This window comes from Accipiter gentilis, chromosome 28, assembly GCF_929443795.1.
Source record: "Accipiter gentilis chromosome 28, bAccGen1.1, whole genome shotgun sequence".
Lineage (NCBI taxonomy): Eukaryota > Metazoa > Chordata > Aves > Accipitriformes > Accipitridae > Astur > Astur gentilis.
In genome coordinates, this window is record NC_064907.1 from 9,772,553 (window position 1) to 9,797,874 (window position 25,322).

A 25,322-nucleotide genomic window follows, 5' to 3' on the forward strand; every position below is an offset into this window, starting at 1 on the left:
CTTTTACCCAGTGGAACCTATTCTGGAAGACTTGTGACCTTCAAGACATTTAGTATCCTATCTGGGGGCAAAAAAAGGCATAAACATGACCTAATAATATATCTACTTGCCTGGAAATTCCGAGTATTGCAGATTAGGTAAACCTACAGGTATATCAGATTACTCATATCTAAGATTAATTGTTCTAATGTAGACAAAATAGATGTAAAGCTCACATAAACTGAAATTAAACAATGGATATCTCAGCCTAGTGCTTGTATCTAAGATATAAGCTATGATTCAGATAACAAGCAAGCAGATGCTTCACAGCACATCTAAATACAGACTCTGCTTCACACTGACAATGCCGTCTTGTCTGCCTTCACAGACTACAATACACAGGATCCCCTTTTCCCGTGGATTTCCTAGTATACATAAAAATTCAGGAAACACTGAGATCCAAAGCTCCTTTTGCTATATACACATTAGTCATTAATCTGGGGAGGCAGGGGGAAACACCACAACACAACAAAACAAACCAAACAAACACCTCCCCCCAATAAACCAAAACAAAACCAAAACCAAAACAAACAAAAAAACCACAAACAAACCCAAATAAAAAAGTCCCTTCTACTAGACCACATCTTGTCACCTCCCTCTCTGGAGTGCTTAATGCTCCTTGGAATTGGAATTACCTGTTCTTACCATAAATTAATTAAGTTTTGCTGAGCTCTTGACCTGTTAAAAGATATGTATCTTCCAACTGGTCTAAGAAGGTTTAAACTTCAGGAAGGGTTGGGGGGATGGCAGGCAGGGATTGGCAGTCACTTCTCTAAGTTCCCTCTCACTGTGGTATTTTACACTGTAAACTACTTTATTTCAATCATACATTATGTTAACCACAGTCTGAAAGAACAGTACAATAATTTATTTTATAAAGCACAGTAAATTTTGCCTCATCACAATAGATCCAAATCCACGTAATTCAATAACTATTCCTCTTCTGGCTCATTTTCTCTCCTGATCACTAAGTCACTTTGTTTGGAAAAAGAAAACAGTTAGGTAGATATATAATAATTTTTCTCTTTTTCTTTATCCTTTACATTATTTCTTCCAGTAGAGGAAGCAAAATCCATCTTAATCCACCTCACATGCAGTATGCTGCTTAGAAATATCCCTTCCACATGTATCTGGGTACTTGGAAAAATTTCCCCAGAAGAAAACAACATAACACTGGCTAATATTAGATACCAAAATTTTGTGGGTTCATTGCCATGTGACAGTTCTAAAGATGGGTAATTATTATCATGCCATGAGAATACCAGCATTACTGAAAGGGTGAAGGATACAATGTCTCTAGAATTTACTTAGTGAGTGTGGGCTACTTATACTACAATACTTAATCATTTTACAGAAAGCTACTAACTTCAACTTGAAAGAATTATTTCACTGCCTACTACTAACAAGTAGCCATCAACATAATTAATTTAATGAGTAGAAAATATGACACTTCAAACTAGAGTGTAGTGCTTTATGGATAGTAAAATGGTATGGCACCCATACATATAGATGTCTAAGGAATACAGGTAGTGCTATAAGGAGAAAAAACAAGGATGCAAAATTGTATTTTAAGAATCAAGCAAAAGATTAAAGATGGCATTTAGGATTACAAAATAATTTCACTTCTTGAACTAGATGAGAACACTATACTACAGAGTCTTCATACTTCTCTTAGGACTTCATATAACTGCAGTAAGAAGTCCTCCATGAAGAATATAGAGCCATGATTTAATAATTTACTGCAGTGCTAATCCAGAAACTTCAGAGAACGATCTGCATTTGCTGACTTCTCTTCAAAGGCCATAAGAGCTCCAGTCTTTTCAGCCAAGCTTTCATTTTAAATGCATTTAATCCAAACTGGAAGACTAGTTTTCCAACAATTTCTTTTCACTGCTGCAGATATCCAGGACTACATTAACCAGACATAAAAGGCAGTTAAAACAGCAGGAATGTAGTTAGTTTTGTTACCCCTATTTTCTCTTTCTTAAGGAGTCATGAACTAAATGAAGAGAAATAAAGAGGGACCTTTTCACCATTATGAGGAGTCATTCACAAACTCACTTTTTGAGTCGACATAAAAGCAAGCTTACAGAACACGTGCTGAACATCCACTAATACAGCAACATTAATTACCAGCGCTCAAAGCTGGAAAGTAAGCTATTTTAAGCTGGGCAAAACAGCCTGCTGTTATCAATTAATAGGTATAATATGACTGAAATAACCAGGGAGCTGCTAAATTCCTGTGTACAGCCCACATCAGTTAATACTTAAAATAGGGAAACAATAACTAGACATGATTTAGGGTTTAGGAACTAACTACGAGTCAATGGGGCTTTACGTTAATGTCAGAAAAGGTAATGGATTGTGGTCTGGTCAATAAACCTTGAAGAACCGCTTGGAACTGCCAAGATTATGGAAGAACTAAGCAAAAGGTAATTCCTACAGGGGGAGATTGCGACCACCGACTCACTGACCACCTACTCAAATGATAACACCTACTCAAAAGAAGACAAGGAAGGACGAAGACAGAGCCTGCATGCTAATTTACATGAGGGGCAAAGAAGAAAGAATCAATCATTAAGGAAAATAACAATGATTATGTATTAGTTAAGTTATAAATGTAAGAATTTTTGAGACAAGGGTGTGCTGTCTTGAGACAGGCACCCACTCAAGCGCATCAAAGAAATTAATTTGAAAATACCTCAACTCTCTGTGTTACTGGCTTGCACACTGGGTAAATGAACTCTGTTTGTGGGACAACACTACCATTCCCAACTCTGGCTTCTGTATTCTGTTTTCTTTCATCTGCTTGAGCAGCATATCAAAACATTAAGAAACTTGATTCCACACAGTATAGGAGAAACTTAGCTGACTATGGCTAATCACATTCTCTACAACTAATTATGAAAACTGCAACAGATATACTGCCATGATCCACAGATGGGACTGTGACCTGAAATCTCAATGAAGCAATGCATTCCAGCTAGTGGATGTCATATCTTCCTCTATGCTTACAGTCATTTTTCTGAACCGAAGCAGGAAAATTTTATTAGAAAAATATGATATATTTTTTTCATTTCTCAGCTGAGGAAATTGAGAACATATAGCAAAACTTCTGCCTAAAACTCTCTAATAGAGATAAGCAAGATGAGAATAACTAGACTTGAACTAGACAGATTCCAAATTGAATTGTATTTTTGTTTCTGTTACAACATTTTATTATCTTCATAGACACCTTGACTTCCTGAATTTAACATTCAACAAGTTAATTGATGATATGTCTTCTCTTCCAGCCCAGGGTTGTCTTCGATTGCAGACTTTTGTCTTCAAGATGCTTCAAGAGCTGTGCTTGCACATTTATTTGGTTTAGCTCCTTCTCTGTACACAACCTAGATCAGAAAACTTAACTGAGAAGAAATAAATTCTCTTCCCCCAAAGACAGTTTTTACTGACCATCATCCTAGAAAGAAAACTTTGAGCACATTAGAGATCCAATGGTCATGGTAAGGCTGGGAAAAGGCCTGCCATCTACCTTCAAAATAGGAAACTTGTCTGGGATGATAAAAATGTTTGCTTTTATGCCATACATCCTCATACATCCTCATTCCAAATATGGCACATGCAAAAGAAGAGCCCACATGCCAGGCTAGAAATATGTGCCTGTCACATTTTTGTGATTTGAAATAGACTACTTCATTCCTGTCCTTGCCTCTCCCTGAGGATAAGCAGAATGCAAAAATACTGCGCCTGCACTTCTTGATTTTTTCCACTACTTACATTTGATCAAAGTGCAGTTGATCAAAGCTAAGTCTTATTCTTTTTGTGCCTTACTTGAAATGGCCTGCTAACAGTCACTTCTGATGCTAAATAAGGTGCGCTGAGGAGAAAATTACAGTATTAGTTTTATCTGCAAAAGTTTTGCACTTCCCCCCTCCCCGTTGTATTTCCTGTTCTCCTGTTAGCAGTGTGGCATCTCTAAAATAGCTGAGAATAGTCAGGATTTTAAATAGAATAAGCCTCTAAACTAGCTCATCTTTTCATAAAGCTTTCCACTGGTAGCCGACAAGTCCATCTGCATGATACAAAGGCGCACACTACATGAAATGCTTTGAGCTCCACTTCTTTCTCTCCTTTCTTTCTCCTCCTTTCTCTTCTTTCTCTCACTTACTTTCTTTGCAGTAAGAAGCATTTAGGTTATACAAATTCAAAGTTTGGAAGGGCAGACCCTGCAATAAGTACAAGCTAACACTGCTGGACATAACAGCTCTGTCTCTCTTCATGACACACCACTACCTGATGAAGACATACTCAAAGAAATTTACTGCCGCAATATTTTGTTACTTTGGTGAGTTATGCCTGGCAACTGCAGACAACCCTGAGACAATTGAAAACCCTCGAACTATAGAAATAACAAGCTATAGTTAGGACTTTTTGCTTAAAAGTTTGATTAAAAAAATAATTCTTCCCTTACTGCACCTATGACTTGTCAAAAGAGAAAACCTTCTGGTCAGTGCTAGGAAATTAAAAGAGCTCTAGTTCATGTTAAGAGACCTCTGGTTCATTTCTCACTCTTCTTACGTGTGGGGGTTCCAGTAGCAAACCTGAAAACATTTTCAGTCCATCCTATTCACAACAACTGCTGTTAGCTTTCAGATACGTTATTAACTAGGTTACTGAGAGAGCTTAAGTTGTCAAGAGTGCATTTAACTACCAATCTTCATATTTTTTTAAGGAAGTACCTTGATAACTTGGCTTATTCATTAATACACAGAACACTTACTAAAAGAAATAGGGAGTGTTACCTTTTTCTATTTGCATGAGGGATGAAATTACTTTCCCCCTCCTCCCATGCTGAGAAAATGACAAAGCTGCCAGCTCTCCGTGTTATCTTGCTGCTTACTAATACGAAGTAATTAATGAATTCAGAGTTCCCCAGTTGGAGATAGATTATTTGAATATTTAAAAATCCACCAGCTACAGTTGCATTCCTGTCCCAAAATGCCTCCATTCCTTCCCCACAGCATGGGAAAGCTTTTTAGCTCTGTGAGGAAACACACGATTTCCCTATCCCTTAAACACAGGAGAATTATACATGGAAGACACTTGTGTGTGATGATTCCTTCACACAAGGCCCTTAGGATCAGAGAAGTGCTGTATTTTGCTCCCTTCAGCGAAGACTACCCCACACAAAATTAGACGGCAGCTTGCTGGTCAGTGGCACAGAAAACAGATTTCATTAAAACAAGGCACCAGGAGAAGTGATTAATCAGCCATGACTGGATGATTAGATGGGAGTTAATAAGTTCATGATGCAATTTAGCTGGAACTCTGCCTAACTGATGGCTATCTGCAGACAGCATTCTCCTGAAAAAATGAAGTTGTCAAATATCAGAGTAGAGGTTGTGAAATTAAAATTTTTCATATTACAGAAACACTTTAGTCTAGAAAGCACACACAATGTGTGCAATCAAATGCTTTCATTCTCCTAATAAGGTCTGACATGGATTTATGAGTGCACAAATCCGAAAAACTCCTAGCCTTAATTACAATGCCTTACCATGATATAACTGAGACTTTTAAATAACAGTTAATGGAGATATTTGTTATATGGCTATTTTCTCCTGTTGTCCAGGAATTATTTCTGTCTGTATTTCAGTGCTTTTCTAATATAATTGGATGGGGGGGGGGGGGGGGGGGGGGGGTGAGACAGTGACATCCAAAGGAAAACAAGGACATTCTAGAACTAATGTTACTGAAGGAGGAAAGAACAGTCAGATATTAGTGACAGGAACCAGGCTGTATACTGATCAATCAGTTCTGCTTCAAAGCTAAGATCTTCTGTCAGTAACAGAAATGAGACAACAGTGTATAAAAACTGTCAATCCCACAGATGTGGAAATATTCGCAGCAGATCAAAAATGAAAACATAAATGAAGGAAATAAAGGCTATCAAAAGAAATTTTTAAAAAATAATAACTAGGAAAAAAAGTTATTCCAATACAAAAGAAACAGATATCTGTCTTTTATTGCTGTACTCTGAAAAAACTCAGTGTCAGGTTTATATTAGAAAGATAAATAATTCAATGCATACTGCTCTACTTATTAAAAACCCATTGAACTATGCAAAGGAGCAACAGAAGTTGGTTGCACCAAGCTGCAAAACAAATGAAACATTTAGCTAAGCATTTCCTCACGGACTGAAGTTTTCACTTAGAAACGAGTGAATGTTATGTGTTTGTATCACTCCCTTTAATCATCACCTTCCTGATCTCATTTTGAGGAAGCTCCTTCCAAATCCCAGCTACAGTAGGGTTCCTTCATACTTGGCTCTCTCAGTCTGACTTCTTGGTTAGTCTAATCTTGCCCGCAGTCTGAACTGATCCATAATGCCAAAAGAAAACCATGAAACTAATGGAAATGAAAAATCCGTCCAGAATTAAGAGGCAAAATTGCTGAAAGTTCCCTTCATGAAATGCAGTTAGACTATAAAAAGGAGATGGCTATGAACGAAACTTTTCTAATTGCTCTAAATACACGCAGAATAAGCATGAGATAAAGAATTTAGAAAATGTTCCCTACTGTATTGTACTCAAACCACTAGCAGTATTTGTAGCCTCCAAATCCTCAGGAGATTTGCATTTCAAGTTACAAGGAAAGCCCCTAAACACTGTTCTATCCATGAAAGGATACCATGTGGTAAAAGACATTCTGAACAAGACAATCGATGCTGGGGGGTGGGGGCGGAGAAGAAGAAGAAAAACAAAACAAACAAACAAAACAAACCAACAAAAAAAAAAAAAAAGAAAAAAAAAAAAAGGTCAGAAATGCTTTCCTAAATGTTTTAGCTTATAACAAGAGAATTTTTCTATTTCACTGATAAACTGTATGAAGCTGAAATGATCAAATTCTACTGTGAAGACCAACAAATCAGTTTATTCCATTAATCCCTTCCTTGAGCTTTTAAATGTCCTAAAGAGTTCTCTTTGTTAAGGTATTATTTTCTCTACTGTTTTACATCAAGCCAGAAAAATCCTGATATCATCTATGAAAGTGATTACAATAGCAGGAAAAGTCACTGGGATTTCAGAAGAAATCTCAGTAGAAAGACTATCACACACACTCTTTCTCTTCTCAAGCCATGCCATGGTATCCATGAGTTAAGAATGGACTAGGCAAGCTAGGTAGGTTCAGACATCCAAGCTACAAAAAGGCTAAGCAGTGTGCAATCTTGAATTGGAGGAAGTCTGTGTTTGAACTGTCATTTCCACACAAAGGTCTCAGTTCCCTAACAAAGTTTTATTTTCTACTTTGCAGCTTCCTGCAATACTCAGAGAGTCACAAGAAGCAATGGAGTCTCATACTTACTGCAGTAATAGCATATAAGAATGCTTCCTATATGTTATGTTCCTCAGTGGAGACACACTATAAAAAGGCTGTGCAATGTCAAGTATGAATATAGAGAATGAAGGGCTACAACATCAAATCAAATGAGTGGGTTAGTTGTAGCATTCACTGTCTGAAATATGTACCAAAAGATTGAAAGATATGTGTTAGCACCTTCCAGTATGCAATTACTGATATAACCAATTTACTGGTCTTACACACTTACCTGTGAAACAATAGGACTATTTTTCCTATCAGAACATAAGTGCAAAATAGAAAAGAGTTCACATCAAGTTCTGTAGGTTTGGTTCATGGCATATTCCTCCCAAATGAATAGAAACATTGAGAACTTTTTCCTTGATCTCACAAAATTTGAATGAAACTACAGAATGTTCATCAATCCCCAACAACAGAAAAAGTTACTTGAAAAAGAAAAAAAAAATTCAGCCACATAATATTTCACAAAATTTAGTGAACTACCAAAGTAATCAGATAAGAATACTTGTGATCCGAAACGAATGATTCTCAATACCAAGATCCTCAGATTACTCTGTTTAAATACTTGATTTCTGTGTAAAAAGCCCTAAAAATATTTTAGCATTTATTAAGCTACCCAAAACACTGCATTTACAAGTATAGGAGAGGGAGGGGAAAAAAAAAAAAAAAAGGAAGTTCACTGTGGATGAAACATTTAAACATTAAGTCAATTTTCCTCAAATTTTCACTGGGAAACTTGAATGGCAGAATTTCAAAAACCTATCAAACACCATCCCTAAAAAAATAACAAACAGTAAAGTCTCTCACCTACATACTTTAGACAGTTCCAGGACTTGGGAAAAATGATCTGCTAAATATTCAGTTCAAGAGTTGTTGACTCCAGTTTCAAGCCAAACTGGGAAAGGACTCGGAATTTTGCAGTGTGTGGGATCACTACAGAAAGAGAACCATGGTCTTTCTTCTCAGCAGGGCCAAACACTGGCTACCTGATATGCTCCTCGTAAGATCTCCAAACCCACCGACAAGTTCTTTCTTTGAAATGAAGGCATTGCATTTCACTAAGTAATGTACCTAAAAAATAGTGGCACACAGCTGAGGGGAGAAAGTAAGAAACCTCACCTGAAATGCCTTGCAACATGCAAAGGATTTATCAGTTACTGACATTATTACAATTTGGAAAAATGCACAATTTCTTTTGCAGAAGTAAAGCTATACACAGTAAACTGCTTATAAGCTAACAAATGAACACCACCTGGAAATGGAATTTTACAAAAAGACCAAAAATGCACAAATATCCAGTTAACTAAAATAGTCTGCTGCCAAAAGACCTACATATACACTAGGTTACCTCAATTTCCAACACCAAATAATCACCACTAAAAAAATTGTGAAAAAAAATGATTTCCAAATTTGTCCCTTTCCTTCTTCTCTGTATGTACTGTTATCTTCTGTGACTCATCCCAATATTTTTTAAATAGAAACTTCTTTCAAGAAATGTAAGTGTTCTGCATATTTATCAACAGACTCTCGGCTTCCAAAGGCTGCTTCAGGAGTGGAAGTTGCGTGTACTGCCATAATTACAAGCACATGCCACACCATCAGCAGTACCTGCACAAACAAGCGTTAAGCACAAAAATCATATACAATAATACAGGACTTCATAAACCAAATGAATTGGGTCTAAAGCAGATGACAAAACCCAACCTAACAGAAGTCAGGGTTACTGGTAGCAGCCTGAATGCCCCCTGTTCAAGTTTCTCTGCTTTGCTCTGCCTATTTCAAAGTACACTCTTTTCACAAGGAAAAGTAAGAAGTGAGCTTTTGCTACCATCACATGAAAAAGGAAAACAAAGTCTTATTTATGACAGAGAGAATGACAATTGTTTGGAGGACTAAAGGGCAACTAACTGTCTAACCAGCGAACACTGGAAAAGGCTGCAGCCTAGGCAGAAAAAGGAGACCGCTAGGGAAAAGAAGGACAATCTTCAGAGCCCAGCAACTATCACATGTTTATCAAAAAGCCATTTATGGATCAAGATCAAAGGCCTTACAAAGGCAATGAATGAGGAGATAATACCTCCTCTTCTCACTCACCATGTTGACAGTACTCTAAAAGCACAGGTTTCAATTTTAATTTCAAAACTAAAGGACAGATACCTATAAAAAGCTCAGGAAGAGTCAAAAAGAGCATACTCCCTTTTTCTAACCTAAATCTGTGTGTGTGTGTGTGTGTGTGTGTGTGTATACATATATATATGTATATTTAACAGGCATGCTTTTGAAGGGGAAGGCCTCAATCCAGACTGCCTGCAGGAACTCAGCAGGAGCCAGCCGAGATCCTGTAGAGACTCCAAAATGGAGCCTGCTGGCGCGGGACCCGCTACCCGTCACGGAGACAAGAGGCAGCTCGTCGGGCTGGCAGCACCGGCAGCCGCCATCGGCCGGCAGCTCCCTTCCCAGCTGCGGCTGCCCGGGACCCTGTGGTCCCGGCCCTTGCTGGGACAAGGCCCTGGCCGCAGAATGGCAGCTCAAACGCTCAAAACTAAAATCCAGGTTTAGGAAAGGCTGGGTGGTCCTGACACACAGCGAGGCAAGATCTTGGTTTATAGTTCCCGTCGAGTTCTGAGCTCATCCCAAGCCCTGCAGCCCTGCTGCTCTGAGGTGAGCTTAGCTGAGGTGGATGATCCTGCCGTTCAAAAAGGTGGGATAGTGCCCCTGTGGAGAGCTGGGGTTCACGGCCTCTGCCACGCTCACAGGTCCCAGCCTGGGCTATAAATCAGGCACCTGGAGCCCCGAGGCAGAACCTCACCTCTGTGAACAGAGCTGCTCCCTGTTCTCAGCCTTCCTCTCTTCACTTGCACCCCTGGTCCTAAACCCCCTCCTTTCTTTCACTTTCTTTCTCCCCATCCCCAACTCAAGGGTTGTTGCCATCCTAAGTAATTTAAAAATGGTAGTTCTCTATGATGAGAGAGAAACAAAAAACCAAATCTGCCTGTTAACTTTAGACCTGGAGTAGTGTAACTCTCACACAACAGTAGCCCTTAAATACTTAAAACAGACTGATGCACTCACCTGCCTGGAAGGCTTTGATTTTACTACTGTTACTGAAACAAAATGTTTGATGGCTCTCTGGCACGACCTTCCAAACCCAGAAACCATACCTTCTCAGTGAATCAACACTACCACAGTCACTAAGGAAAGGCTGGGCATCCAAAGAAACCATTTTTCCACAGACAAATAGTTGTTCGGTGTGAAATGACACGTGTTCTCACCAGACCTGACATTTTTGTAAGATAATGTAGATTCATTCAGTGATGTAGCTACCATGGATTCAAATTTCTTATTGCCATGGGGAGATGCAGTTAGATACATGCAGACGTATCCTCATGCTTATAGTACCTATCCAGACCTGTTCAGCGACAACCATCAGGAAACTATGCACGTTGATCACCAACTCTGACACACCACACAAGCGACACAGAGACAAACCCTGCTCCTCCCCAAACTCAATTCCTTCCCGTGTCCTGTTCAGGACAGAAATCTAGTCTGTTCAGTCCTGCTCAGTCTCACAATCATAGCTCTATCTCTACTTTTCTTCTAAATGCTTTCATATTGCTGCTCTTGAAATTTTATCCCTTGGGGGAGGACTATTCACATCCAAACTTGAACAATACAGAAGTCAATGATGCATATACAGCATCATTTGCATCAAAAGCACCCCAAGGTGTCGAACCCCACAAGATAAGGAGAGTTAGAAACACAATTGCATTAAGAAAATCTTGACTGAATTTCAAGATTAGGGTGGGTTTTGTTTTTTTTTAATTACCAGCAAAGGTGTTGGCATGGTACCTACCTCCTGGAGGATCAGCACACTGAACACATTTCAAGAGAAAGAATCCCCCGTGCAACCTTCCAGCTGCAGCTGCTTTGAGGTCCTACGGAGCTGCCTGATAGCAGACCGCTTTCTTGTTAGGCAGTACTGCACACACCATTAACATTTTCCATGTTCCCAGCTTGTATAGCACTGCTATGTATTTCCTACAGTGATAGCATTTTGCATCAGCCATCTATATATTCTTTAGACCTGATATTATAAGCCACTAAGATGAGACAAAGGATCCCTCTGGTTTTGAAATTTTGCATCCACCTAGCCGAATATTGCAGAAAACTATCCCTACAAGAAGCCATTATAACACAAATGTAGATTTGGAGAATTTTCATATATATTATGAGATATTTACATGGTGTCATAAACAATCTGTTTAAAAATATTGTATAATTATTCTTTCCATTCTCAATGTAACTGTAAAACTATAACTTCCATTTTTGCCAAGTTAATTTAATGTAAGCCCTTGGGCTTTACAAATAATTCGGATTACAGTTGCGTGCATTGCAAAAGAAGAAGAAAATACAATCTTTGAGTATCACACTATGCAGGTCTTGCCTCAGCTGTGAGATTAATGTAAAGTTGCACTTTAGACAGTGAGTAATAGGAGAGCTGTAACAGACAAGAATTGGATATGATCATGAACAATTCATATTTTGAAGTACTTTTTACGAAGCTAAAGTATCAAGTTTTTGTATTTTCAAAAGAATTATGCTAATTTTTACCAAAAAAAGTTAACGAGATTAAGGCAAACAGTAAAAAGACAGTGACTAAAGTCACTTATTCAAGCTTAATTTCAGTCCATTCCTGTCACTGTCTTACGACACAGCCTTCCACATGTCCATTCCCTTTTCAACATCAACTCTGCCCCATTCGACATGTAGAAGAGAGGGTGGTCACTTACTATTTTATTTCATCCCAGCTCTGTGTGCAACCATTGTACTGAATACTGATAAAAATACCTCTTCTAAAGACATAATTATTAAATGCATCAATTTTATGATGTTCACTACTGTAATGCTAATCTCCCAAATATTAACTCTATTTTCATAATACCCCAGATGACATATCAATACATTTAAAGAGTAGCTTTCGTCAGCTACAGTGCTCAACACCTGCACGAATTGGTCCTGAGGTATGAAGACATACAAATCCATAAAAAAATACAACTAGCAATCACTGCTTAGCTTACTGATTGTAACTGCTTAGCTGGACTGACCTTGTTTAAAAACTGAGTGTATTAATAGCTTTGGAGGACAATCCAGTAGCATTAAGAAAACGAGTGGTTTAAGAGACTATCATCTCGGCTTTACATAGGACTGCATAGCAAAACTGAGACTCTTCAGCATTCTGGACAGCATTTGATTGTGAGGATTTGGGGGTTTTTATCTTTTTATCTTGTATTTTGCCTAAATACCATTTAGTATCTAATTTCCAACCATCGCAACAAATGATTTTTGTGGTTCTAAAGACAAATTTAACTGTACCATTTTCACTTTCTCTGTGCTTAAATTTTATTTAAAAAAAAAAAAAAAACAACAAAACTACCAAAAAACCTACAAAAAAAAAGAAAAAGAAAACCCAACTCTTCCTGGACTTAACAGGGAATCTTTACTGAATGGCATCAGTATGTTGCCATCTTTTATGTTAACTAGCTACAGGTTATAGATGGCAAGGGCATAATACTTATGGAATTGACTGGTAAAAAAAGCAGAGAAACAGACAATCCGCTTATTGTCTCATTCAAGCTAAAAGCTCCCCAGCACACCTTGAGTCCCCCATCCTAATCTCCCTGCCAACATTTCTCAGCTGTCCTCATGGCAGCTCATTACATCAAAGTGCCAGTTTCGGTGACTTCCACACCGGTCATTTTCAGTAGATAGCTTTTGTCCAGCTGTTCTCAGCTTCTTTCCTAGGACCACATGGAATTTGAACCGATTCTTGTTTTAATCCTTGTGTCTAGTCCACTTTGGTGCTGTGCAAAGCTGCAATCTCAGGGAAAGGTGAGGCAATCTTTACCATCTCCCCCTCAAATGCATAGCTCTTCCCTTCCACTTCAATGGCAGAATTGAATTGGCTCTGGTTCTCCCTGAGTGTTCCCAAAACATCATCTTGCACATCAGTTTTCTGCTTTTAGCACCAGTGTCCAGCTTCAGACAGAATACCCAAAACTATCAAACTTCCAGCTCTGAACCTTGATCTCTTTGAGAACAGCCCAAGTGCAATCAAAGAGCAGATCTGAGAAACTCCAGCACATTCATTTAGCATGAAGTCTTCATGCTGCATTTGTTCTAAGTGCTTGAATGTCTTTACTAAGAAAGAAAATGTGAAATAAGGTACTTTGTCTTCCCCCACCCCCCACCCCCCCCATAGGACCATGCCTCAGGAGTTGACAGTGGCATTGACAAGAGTTTCACATCTTCATTACCAGGAGGACAGGAGAGCTTCCAAGCACAGAAAATCTCCATGGCATACAGTAGTAGAAAAGCACAGCTGCTGTGCAAATATTGGGGAAAAAAATGCAGAAAACTGCACATAGAAGTGTTCAGTAGACAATATGGCAACTAAGATCAATTTGCAGAAAACTAACAAAGGATTTAACCCTACGTTTCATTTTGCATAAAAATAAACATTTCAAGCACATTAAGGCAAATGGGAGCCAATTTTTTTTTCTACGTAATGAAGTCTAGGAAGACAAGTAGCAAAGAAGACTTCAAGTTTACTCAGAGTTTTTCAGTCAGAAAGTAAAGAACAAGTACAGTGTGATTTCCTGAATAAGCCCTTAAAATCATCTCAATATAAATGATAGAGAGCTCTACACTACCCTGATGTATTCTATTACATTGCATATGGTGGCACCCAAAATACAGAAATTGTAATTACATATACATTCACTTTCTTGCTACAGATGACACACAGAGAAATCTTTACTTATTTCAGTAGTACATTTTTTCTAGTAAGCAATCAAACAGCTGACGCTTGAGGTGAAAGGGCACAAAAGCAACTGATATACATCTGGTTCCATACAGTATAAGTGAGTTTGGTGCATCTGTCCTGCAACAGTCATTAAAACACAATTCCAACAAAAGCACATTACACTCCAAGTGCAGCTGATTTTACTAGTGAGCAATGCACGTAGCACGAAGCCTAGCCATTCGCGGAGGAATTGAACTTTCCACCCACTTTGCTGATAAAATTGAAAAAAAACAAACAAACAAAAAAAACCACCACCAAACCCCATAGCAGTCTCATACTCTTCTATATATACCTGAACAAAAAAAGCCCACGCACACGTCTCCTGTTGGCAGAACAAAACACAGATCGGCAAATAGGAGCTCCAGAAGCTCTCACCAGTATAGGCCCCTCTTACTCTATACCCTCCCAAGGAAATGAGATTTTGCCGTGAATGGATGGTACAACAATAAAACTGGGATGGCTTGACACTCACTCCTCTTCTGGTAGATCAGAGTGAAAAGAATGCTTTTCCACTGCTGACAGAAATAATTAAAGCTGCTGTGAAAGACAGTTTACCAAGAGTTCTCAATCACTCCAGTGAAAAGGTGCAGTTAACAACAATCCTTTGCACGGGATACATCATCTCTCATCCACATAAAGATGCACACCATACCAGCAAGTGAAAGCAAGTCACGTACCCTGTGTATTAATATGTGTCATATAGATTATATATCTTGTCTATTCACCAGGGTATGGCATATAACATACAATCTGGAGTCTTCAAATTTCAATGGCCTCATTTATGATAATTATCACAGAGGACTATAAAAGACATCACAAGGCAAAAGAGTAGTGCGTTATTTATGTCATGAGACTACTGGATATATTTCAGAAAACCCAAGCAAAGCAAGTATAACTCAAGGAATCACAAGGTCTTATTAGTTTCAAAAGAAAAGTGGGGTTTTGTACTAGCCAATATAAAAGATATGTGACTTTGTGCTTGTTCGCTTATGGTAGAATATCCTTTAAATGCCAAGCTAATTTGATTTCCTGTACCTAGTCACTGTACCCAAAACTTTTTATCTCTTTGAAGTAATAAATGCAGTACAATAGAACAAAAATTCAAACTAGCCACTTGTTATATAAATAGAGATAGTAGCAGTTTCAAATCCTCAAATTCTCCCTTTAGAAAAAAATCATTTATAATGAAGCATATGAAAAAATACCTTTGAAATATATTTCAAATAAGAGTTAGTAGGAATAGCCTTTATGAAGGTTACCTTACACTTCATTTTAATTTGCATACCCTCTCGGCAATTTTTTATTTTAATAGCTATTTTTTTTATGCAGTGTGTTTGCTTGAGGATGATTTCAAAAAACTTTCAGACAAAGGTCTAAATAATTTCCTGAGGCAACTGAGACTAAAAAAATATCTGATGTTTTTCCATATCAAATATGTCTGGATACCTTTTCTTTCAGCAGCTCTAGAACTGTTACACAACAGAAAAGTGACTTGGTGGAGAATTTTGTAGAATCTGGAAAATTCACCTGCATGTCATCAATAGAAACTTAAAGTAGGTAAGCTTGCTCAAAAGTATGCATGCTGGCCCTGATTTTGGCCAAGAAACTGGTAGTAACCAGCATCATCACCTACTTTGCCTGCTATATATCATGGCTGAAATCCACACACTGGATCTAAAGGTACCTGTCGTTGTAAGAACTTTTATGCATCATCAGTATCAGCAAGACATGACATACTGAAAATAAAAATTAAGGCAGGCAATCCCTGGATATACAGGCAGGACAGTCCGAGTAGGACATATGGAAATCATTTTCCTTGTTATAAAAGGTGAGACTGGCAATGGCATACTATGTACAGGTCTGTTGTCTAACTTTTATGAAAAAGATGTTTAAAACTCAAAACTGAAAGAAGCCACAAAATTATAAATCCCTTTCTCACACCTGAGACCTGGCAACTTCCTTCCCCTGTGCCTGTGGCACCTCTTCTGAGCAAAAGACAGCAGTGCAGAAGGTACACCAGCACAAGAGCAGTTGATGGTAATGTAAAACAGCCAACTTTGCCTTCCTTTCCTCCTATAGGGATGTAAATTTAGGTCCCTTTCTCCTACCCAATATCTATCACATCTGAAAGAACATATCTACCCTTGTTTCTAATATTGTTTATGTTGTCCAGAAATCTCAGAAGTTACTGAATACAAGAGTACTAATGGATAGATGGCCAGGCTTCATTTCCTAAGAAAATTAGGGCAAATTTCCAGGAACTGATTTGACTACAGCATTTCAGCACTTTTACAAGGAGAAAAGTACTAAATGGTAGAGCTCCTGAATCTAGCAAAGGAAGATCTGATTTAAAAAAAAAAACAAAAAAACAAAAAAACAAAAAAAAAAAAAAAAAAAAAAAGAACAAAAAAAAAAACCACAAACAAACAAACCAATGAATAATCAGAGTAAAAAGAATCAGAAGCAAAACACAGTTACAACATCTTCTGGTGATAGTTCCTAAATTATCCCGGAAAGCCATGGATTTGCTTTCTCAGGATCATTCAGTCTGATAAGCTTTAGTGAAAAACAAGGCACTGGGCTCTGAAGAGGCCTCACTGGAAAAATTTAACAACCAGGCTAAGAACAGAGGACCTGAAGGTTTTTTCTGGTCTTAAATGCTTTATAAAAACCTAAGGATTTCCATTTTCATATTTTACCTCTTTTTCTGATAATAAAAAGTTACGCTCAAGAACCAAGTCAAAATAATTACTATAATACCTGGGCTGTAGGCCCATCTAGGGCAGAGCAGCTATAATTCTGCTTGCCTAAGAGACCAGGGCCATACTCTGGGCACACATGTAATGATAGTCTTCATTTATGTGACTATTTACTAATCTCTTTCCACAGGATTCCTCCCTTTTTCTTTCCTTTTTTCTGGTTAATTTCTGTGGATGAACTAACAATGAAAGGAGTACACGCATACAGCACTCAAGTCCCCAGCAAAATCAAAAATTTACCTGTTTAAAATGAAAAGCGTAAATAATGCTGCCTGAACAAACAAAACAGGTTGTGGTTTTATTTTTTAAACCAAAAGCCTACAAGCTATGAATTTCAATGTTTTCATAAACTGCCAGAGTCAAGCATAGTGTTTTAACGGGAAATGATAAAACCTCAGAGCACAAAGTAACTACTCAGTGCCTAGGGCTAGAAGAAACCAAGCGCTACACACATTCTTTCTCACAAAATTTCACTCATGTTCCACTGTTGCTTTGATACTAGCATTTAGCTGATTCAGGACAGAGAAGTATGTATACTCAGATAGATGGATCACTAATCTCATGAAGTATGGAAATACTCGTTTTGAGATTCTTGCACTAAAAAGATAGGTATTTATTGCAGAGGTAATCTTGCACATTTAGTACATCGTTGAGAATTAAAATTAAATCCAGTTAGTGCACATAGTTATTCTTTCTTAAGAACAAGGAAAGCTGTTTATGGTTCTGACTCAAGTCAGCATGAGATTTCGTTCATATTACTCAACCATTTCATTACTGCTGACTTACCTGTTATATAATAATACCTATTATATAAACATAGCATTCAAGAGATTACACACCACAAAAAGCAAAGAAGCACAAGGAGACCACTTTTAAACACAGCAGCCTTAATGATTTCTAAGGTAATGAAAATTAATGGAGGACTGAAAAGATGTCTTTTTGCAGGACTCTTTCCATTAGAAAACTGAGGTGATACCGAATCCAGTTTATAGTAACAATCTCTCAAGAAATTGCTATACTTTATTCTCCTAAATAAAAGAAAACACTGTTATTCTAAATAAAAAATTGATGCTGCTCCAGGAAGATAATAGTGCTTCAGATGTATGCACAAAATTACCTCTTCTCATAAAACTTAAAGTAACCACATCAGTCATTAAATGCAACACTCACATGTTCAAACAGTTACTTCAAATAGGAAGCTGCCTATGTAAGTACCTACCCTATGATAAATACCTATAAACACAAAGGAAAACTTTATATATTTTTTCATCGAACCTACATACAGATACCAGCAATTACATATTCAGTCATTTTAGTATTATCATTATTTGTGGCTTCCAGAGACTTACCAGAAAGAAAAATAATGACACTGACAACAACATGACCTTGTTCATCTACAAGCTACTATTTTCAAGTTTATTCTCCTCTAATATCAACGTATCAGTATGCAAGAGGCACACAGGTGGATTCCTAATGCATTTGCACAGAAGGCAGGCGAAATTTGCCGTAGACATATATTCATTATTCAGTGAACACCAGCTGTCTGGGTTGGTATACCTGTAGCTCTGTATATTCTGCTAGTGTTGGGATTTAAAAGGTGTTGAGAGCACAGCAAACTACTCCGTAAGCAGGTAACAGACACATAATGACCACACTCGGAGACCTTGCTTTATCCTTCTTGTGTGCGTCTCAGAAGACCCCTGAGGACAGAGCACTGTACATCAGTACAACTGCCATCAATCACTTTTCTTTAGGCACGGCTACGAGAGCCCAGAACTCTGACCTTCATGGTTATGCACAGAAAACATCAATAATTGTTTCCAGGAAACACCAGATTACCATCAAGCATGGTTCTTCCAGCTTGGATTATGTAGGTCCCATCAGTCACTGTGCCCTACAAAAGTCTTTTTCTTTTTCTCCTCACGGTCAGTGCAGAAAATAGTCCAGAACTAGTGCAAATGTTCCGCATGAGACCTCTACAAAGCTCTCTTTAGCCTGCCCTCTTCCCAGCAGAATCCCCAAGCTCACATTTTCTAACCATTCTGCAGAGAACTTGGTTCTTTATCCCATGTTCTCTAGATGTGATCTCTGTATTAAGAGTAAATATTCACTTAACAGTTGGCCCCAAGACTCTGCTAAAGACAGCCCAACAGAAAATCTGCCAATTTATGTTATGATTTTTAAAAAGTTTTAATACTTCGTATTTGAAAACTGAATGGTGTTTTTGTTCACTCTATTCTGCCCTATAGCACTACTTGAACACTCACTCCCCTACACTTTCTTTAGTTTCTGCTCCTGCCCACATCTGGTGGGAATAAGCAGCAAGAACACTGTTGCTCTACTTCACATGTATGGCCATACACAGTTATGACTGCACATCCTTGGGGTTGGATTGTGACTTTTGACATTATGCCTGTATGTGCTTGTTCTTTTGAATGTATTTATTTTTTTCTCCTGTGGATTTGCTTGCTCTTGGTTTCAGTATTTACAAACTAAGGGAAGAGAGGTACCCATTTAGAAGCATGGATCCGCTTACTCTGGTAGCACCTCTTCTCTCAGATGTGCTTTTCATTCTCCTGCTGTTGGAGTTAGTCCTTGGAACAAATTCTCACTGACAGCACACTCTTTGGATCACCTGTGGGACTGCTCCTGGACTTCATTTCCCAAATACCATTTTCAGTCTCAGTGCCTGGCATTTTATGGGACTGACTACTCTATGTTAGTTTAAAGTTTGCTTTCCCAAGGCATTCCCAGAAATATCAGAGGCGTGCCTCTCTCCTGACAGCTTTCTTCAGTGACAGTCTTACAGTTAACCCCTACGTCTCTTACCTGTGTAACTCCTGGGCCTACAGTCACTGTTCCTCACTTAGAGTTTATAGAATTTGAGCTGGAGCATGGCATTCAAACTAACCCTGCAGAGTGTATATGGAACACTCAACTACATCATAACAAATCAAATTAATTACACAGCAGAGAATATTAATTACACTACTACGATTTATTTGTAAATACCTATTCGCTAGTCAAACAATTAACATTATTCCTATAGCCTTCATCTTCCAGACTGCAAAAATGTGTTAGTTTCCATATTTCTTGTCCACCGAGACTCAATAACGTTTTATTTCCAGCTCTAAAGGTGAGTTATAGGACATCTTAGCTCAGGCCACACAGAACAAGTTCGTTATTTCCAGAGGAAAACAGCACACATTCAAATCATTTTAAGACTACTTGACAGTCCCACTTGATACAGTCAGAAATCCTCAGAAAGCTTAGCTGTTCTGAAGAAATGATCAAGCTTTCTATTTCACATTATGAGATCTCATATTAAAACATTTTTGTAGCTCTGTGCTGACCCACAGCAGACTGAAATTGTTGGGAATTTACAACTCTGGCAAGCTTCAGTGTTTGCAGGAAAGCTGCAAGCGTTTAGAATTTCTCAAACATCAAACCATTCCTGTAGCAGAGAAAAGTTAAACATAAGGAATTCATGATGCTATAAGCTTGTGCCAGTCATGAAATCCGTGGTACAGTGGGAAAAAAACTGTCGTATTTTGCAAGATTAAAAAAAGTGAGTATTTAATAACTTACCCCTTCTGCCTTTTCTTCTGTGTTAGCCAGCATTTCCTGGAGGGCCCGTACTGACAGGGACTGCTCCAGCACAAAGGTGCAGATGGACAAATCAGGTGGAACATTCTAGGTGAAAGAAAAACATGAGATCACATTAGCGACAGATGTGCTGAACAGCACTTCCAATGCTTCTATTTTCCCTCACTTTCCATGAATCTGAAAGACCTACTATATCCTTGAGGCTATGAAAGCCAGCCACATACTGGGCTGCAACAGGTAAGCCTTAGCCAGCAAGCGAAGGGAAGCAATTCTTCCCCTCTGCTCAGCATTTGCAAGCTGACACCTGGGGTACTGGGTCCCCCTCTTGATAAAAGAAATAAACCAATAAACTGCATCAGGTTCAGCAAGGATCACCATGGCTGTCGGGGCTGGTGCACTCACCCTGTGTGGCTGGGGGACCTGAGCTCGATCAGCCTGGATGGAGGAGAGAGGGGAGAGGGGGATCTGACAATTCTCTTTACAAATCTAGGAGTGATTACAGGGAAAATGGAAGCAGACTCGTCTTGGAGGTGCTCTTTGAAAGGAACAGAAGCAGCAATTGAAGTTGTACCAAAGAAAATTACGATTAGGTATTGGGAAGAAAAATTCACCCTGGGAGTAGAAAACAGTCAAAGGCTGCCAAGCAAAGCAGTGCAATCTCTGCTTGGACGTTAGCATATGGAACATATGTCTTAAGACATTATGCTCAGATGGTGGGGGAAACAAAATGCAGCCTTTAGGCTACTGGTAGTAGCCAGACCTTATCCTTATGACGGTCTCCAGGTCAAGATGAGTTTTCTGCCGCAGAAACATTAGACGCTGAGTATCAAGGCCAAGCCAGTAGCTTCTCAGCCTTGCAGGGCAGTATGCTTCACCGTGTTCTGTTCTAAGTGGGATAAAACTAGGGTCGTATAAAAAATAAACATTTAACTTGTCATGATTGAAAAAAAATCATGGAGTTATTGAAAAGCCAATTTTCCAGACTATCATAAAAATTGATAATAAAATTGAAACAGGTTTGTAATAGCAATGTCTCAGTTACAAAGTAGCAAAGTAAAATCAGATTTTATGTTGGGATCTTTTCTTCTGTTAATAGAATAATATGCAACTCCTACACACCTTTTCTTGCCTCCAGAAATTCTTTCATGTTCCTTCTCTTTTTCTTTTCATGTTAGTTGCATATTTTAGTTTAGGAATACTTTTACTGACTATTGGAAATAGATTTTTTACACAATGAATGCTTTTACTGCTAAAGCTGTAAAAACTGCACATTTATTCAGTGTGTACAGTTTGAAGATGCCTCTTCCAAGGCCTCAAACATTAAATTGTAAAAGGTAGTTGCAAAACCATTTCATTCCCTCTTTTTCAAAAGTTAGTTTACTCAGAATACCTCACACTCTTAATAGCTTATTAAATTGCTGTTCATCACTAACTACAGTAATTCAAGTCTGTTTATTAACTAACACATCTTTCATTACCTTCCACTATTTATATTTCAATGAAATTAATGTAAAATGGTATTTTAAATTAAAGTTTTAGCCAGATCAAAAAGCATTAAATAGTATCCCGTTTTGCATGGGATTTTGACTGACTTTTATGCAATGATAATATTTTTAAGCTTAGAATCAGGCCTCTACTTACTTGTCAGTCTTCTCATTACAATTTTTCTTTCGTAGTTACTCAGACACTACAACAGTCCTCTTCATGCTAGTATTAGGCCAACAGACAACTAATTAGATTCTCTTCAAAACATCCTTGTAATGCAAGTACTACCATAAGCCCTTATTTCACAAAGCAGGAAAGAGAGCACTCCAACATCGCGGGTTGCAAGCTGTGGTTTCTGCGCAGTAAACACGAGTGAAATTTTCCATTCTAGAAGGCCTCACAGAAACGAACTGCCTGACAGTCCAGCTTGCCCTCAATTCTCCCCAGTGAAGACTGACTAACAAACAAGAGTCTGAACAAAACAGAAAAAGATGTTCCATATACTGTGTTCAGAAATGAGCCAAGGCTACATTTTCTATATCTGTCTGGTTATAAGCAAACATATATATAAGCAAACGAAGTCTCCATATCAATGTTCCCACTGCTATTACTGTTACTTAAAGCAAGATTTTTGCTCACAGAATATGTCTCACACATACAATTTTGTGACCTATCAACATTTTTTAGTACTAAACCTACACTGCAAGGTAGGTTTACGCTCTAAAATACAGAAAATCCTGCATCATTTCACAGAGTGTTCAAGGCAACATAACTGGAATACTCCTCCTTCATCAGTTCCATTCTCCTTTACGTTCAGGACAGCCACGAGCATTTTCTTCCCTCCCCATCAAAACTGAGGAATGAACATTTTTTAGCTATTCTCATAGTAGGTGAGTAAGGCACACTTTGACCAGCCAGAGAGTAATAAAGGAGAACTGTATGAGATCGTCTCGCCTTCATTAAGTGAAAGAGGCACCTTCTTCTTACAGCCTAGCAAAATGTTAGAATCAGTTTCTTTTTCTTGAGTCAAAAGGGAAAGCACATTATCCCGCCTCATCTCTGTTGCATGAAAGCCTAGATTCTCGGTGGCCCTCGGAGAGCACTGTGTTTCCCCTACAAGCTGAAGGAAGATGCATCTACTGATGCTTGTGGTGAGCGTGTGGATCGGCCTCTTCCTCTCCGGCAGTTTCTCACGCAAATCTGCTCTACTGAAGACCCGACAGACGTGGTTGCGTATAGTGTACAACAATTACGGCATGGACATACATGGGGCAGACGCAGAACTGCCAACGTATTTAGCCCAGACAGTTGCAGCGCTGATCACCCCTATACAGTCCCTTTTAATGCTGATGCTTCTGAAGCTCTGGATTTCCAAGACGGGGCTTCAGGTTGGCATACAGACACAGATCGAAGGTTCCTGTTCTGCACAGCCCGCTCCAAAAAATAATAATTCTGGGTAATTTTTAAACCCTCATTTAAATATACTAAAAATTTATTCACAGTGCATTTTCCATCTCTTCAAAGCACAAAATAAAAATGAGGAAGAAAAAACACAGAGTCTTTGCCAGTCCTCTGATTATCTACCTTATCTCCCATATTACCTCACATACAGAGGAAGGAATACAAAAAATAAAGTTATTCTGTGCTATATGGCAGCCTAACATTCCCTATCGAAAGATATCTTCACACAAATTACATAGTGGTTTTTAGTTCCCAGTCTGGAAAGCGACTGCGTATTCTAGGGACTGCGAGGCAAATCTGTAGCATTCAGTTTGCAATATCAGGTTTTTTTGAGGACAGGTCAAATGTGTAGGCAGGTATATTAGTGACTGCTTTACTACATTATGACTACACTACTAAATAATAAAGAAAATATTTTGCTACATGTCTAACAACCACCCACCAATGCACTTTTAACAAATACCAAAACAACCTGTAACTAGCTGGAAATCTTCAGCAGTTTAATGGTAATAATAAATCTTTAATTTGAGAGCAGGACACAATTTATATCCCCCAAAAATGATCAGTACTCAAAAGCTGGTGCCTCAACAGACATAAATAACCATATTAGTAACCCTCGACTTTCTCTTCCACTGATTTTTATTGTATTCATGTTTGCTGCAGTAACTTTCTAAATGAAGGCATAGAAAAATAGTTCATATTCCAAAAGGGATTTTTTGTTTTGGTTTGTGACAGAATATGTAATGAGGTCCTTGGACAGGCCAGGGGATCAGTATTACTTATCTTTAATCCAAAAGATCAGTGGAAAATTCTGAAAAACAATGGCAGTATTCGAAACAATTTATTTTCAATTTATTCTTGACACATTTGCAAAATCAATTATATTTTAATGTTTTTTAACGTAAAATATACTTGGTAACTTAAAAAGTAAAAAGTAGCAACTCCACTGTTTCTCAGAGCTTAAAAATTTTCTCTGCTAGTTCTTGTTTACAAAATTTGTCTTGTCAATTTTTGTCCAGACAATCTAGTCAGTCATAATTACAACCTAATATGCAATTAGCTTGATTGAAAAAATAGATTATTATACAAATAAACTAGAAACTGTATATTAAATTTCAAAAGGAGATTCAGTATTGCTAGGAGAAAAATAATAAATTACTATTAGCTTTTTCTATTGATCCTTCAACATTGTTTGTAATAGCACCATCAGCAAAATTAAACAAATTAAAATAATGTAATTCTCATCTGCAATTTTTAAAGCATATGTATTACTGGAATAATTGATGGATTATTTACAAAATTTTTGAATTCTTTATTCTTCCTGCCATTTTAAACTATATTTATTATGTACTCTAGTTTTCTGTAGCAATATTTGCATAGTAAATCATGCTTTACTCTGTGGGAGGCAGATTTGCAAATTAGATAATCATACCCTTTATTAAAAAGGTGTTTTGAGTAAAGCTTTTGAAATGCTATTTAAAAATTTCTCTAACTCTAGTCCAACCCACAACTGAATCATAGATACTGGATGTATTCATCACGCACCATTTCAGTTTTTAGTGAATTATTATTTACAAGCATACCATACCTCAGTGTGATGACAATGAAAGCAAGAGGCTGAGGTGCAAAACTCAGTCCCACTGTCACTACTCTGATGATCACACAGTGCTAACAAGCCACAGTAACGTATGACCTACTCATATAATATGATGCATACAATCTTGTGAATG

The 25,322-nt window shown here is 38.0% G+C and overlaps 2 protein-coding genes across 5 annotated transcripts in view; both read right to left on the reverse strand.

Annotated features, from left to right (window-relative positions):
• RYR2 (ryanodine receptor 2) overlaps positions 1-25,322 on the reverse strand; it is a 452,105-nt gene that overhangs the window by 298,345 nt on the left and 128,438 nt on the right. For all 4 annotated transcript variants that reach the window (XM_049830593.1, XM_049830592.1, XM_049830591.1 and 1 more), the window contains exon 3: positions 20,629-20,733. In XM_049830593.1, the coding sequence (XP_049686550.1) occupies positions 20,629-20,733 (105 nt within the window). The remainder of the gene's footprint in view (positions 1-20,628; positions 20,734-25,322) is intronic.
• ACTN2 (actinin alpha 2) overlaps positions 1-25,322 on the reverse strand; it is a 396,531-nt gene that overhangs the window by 67,925 nt on the left and 303,284 nt on the right. The window lies entirely within an intron of this gene.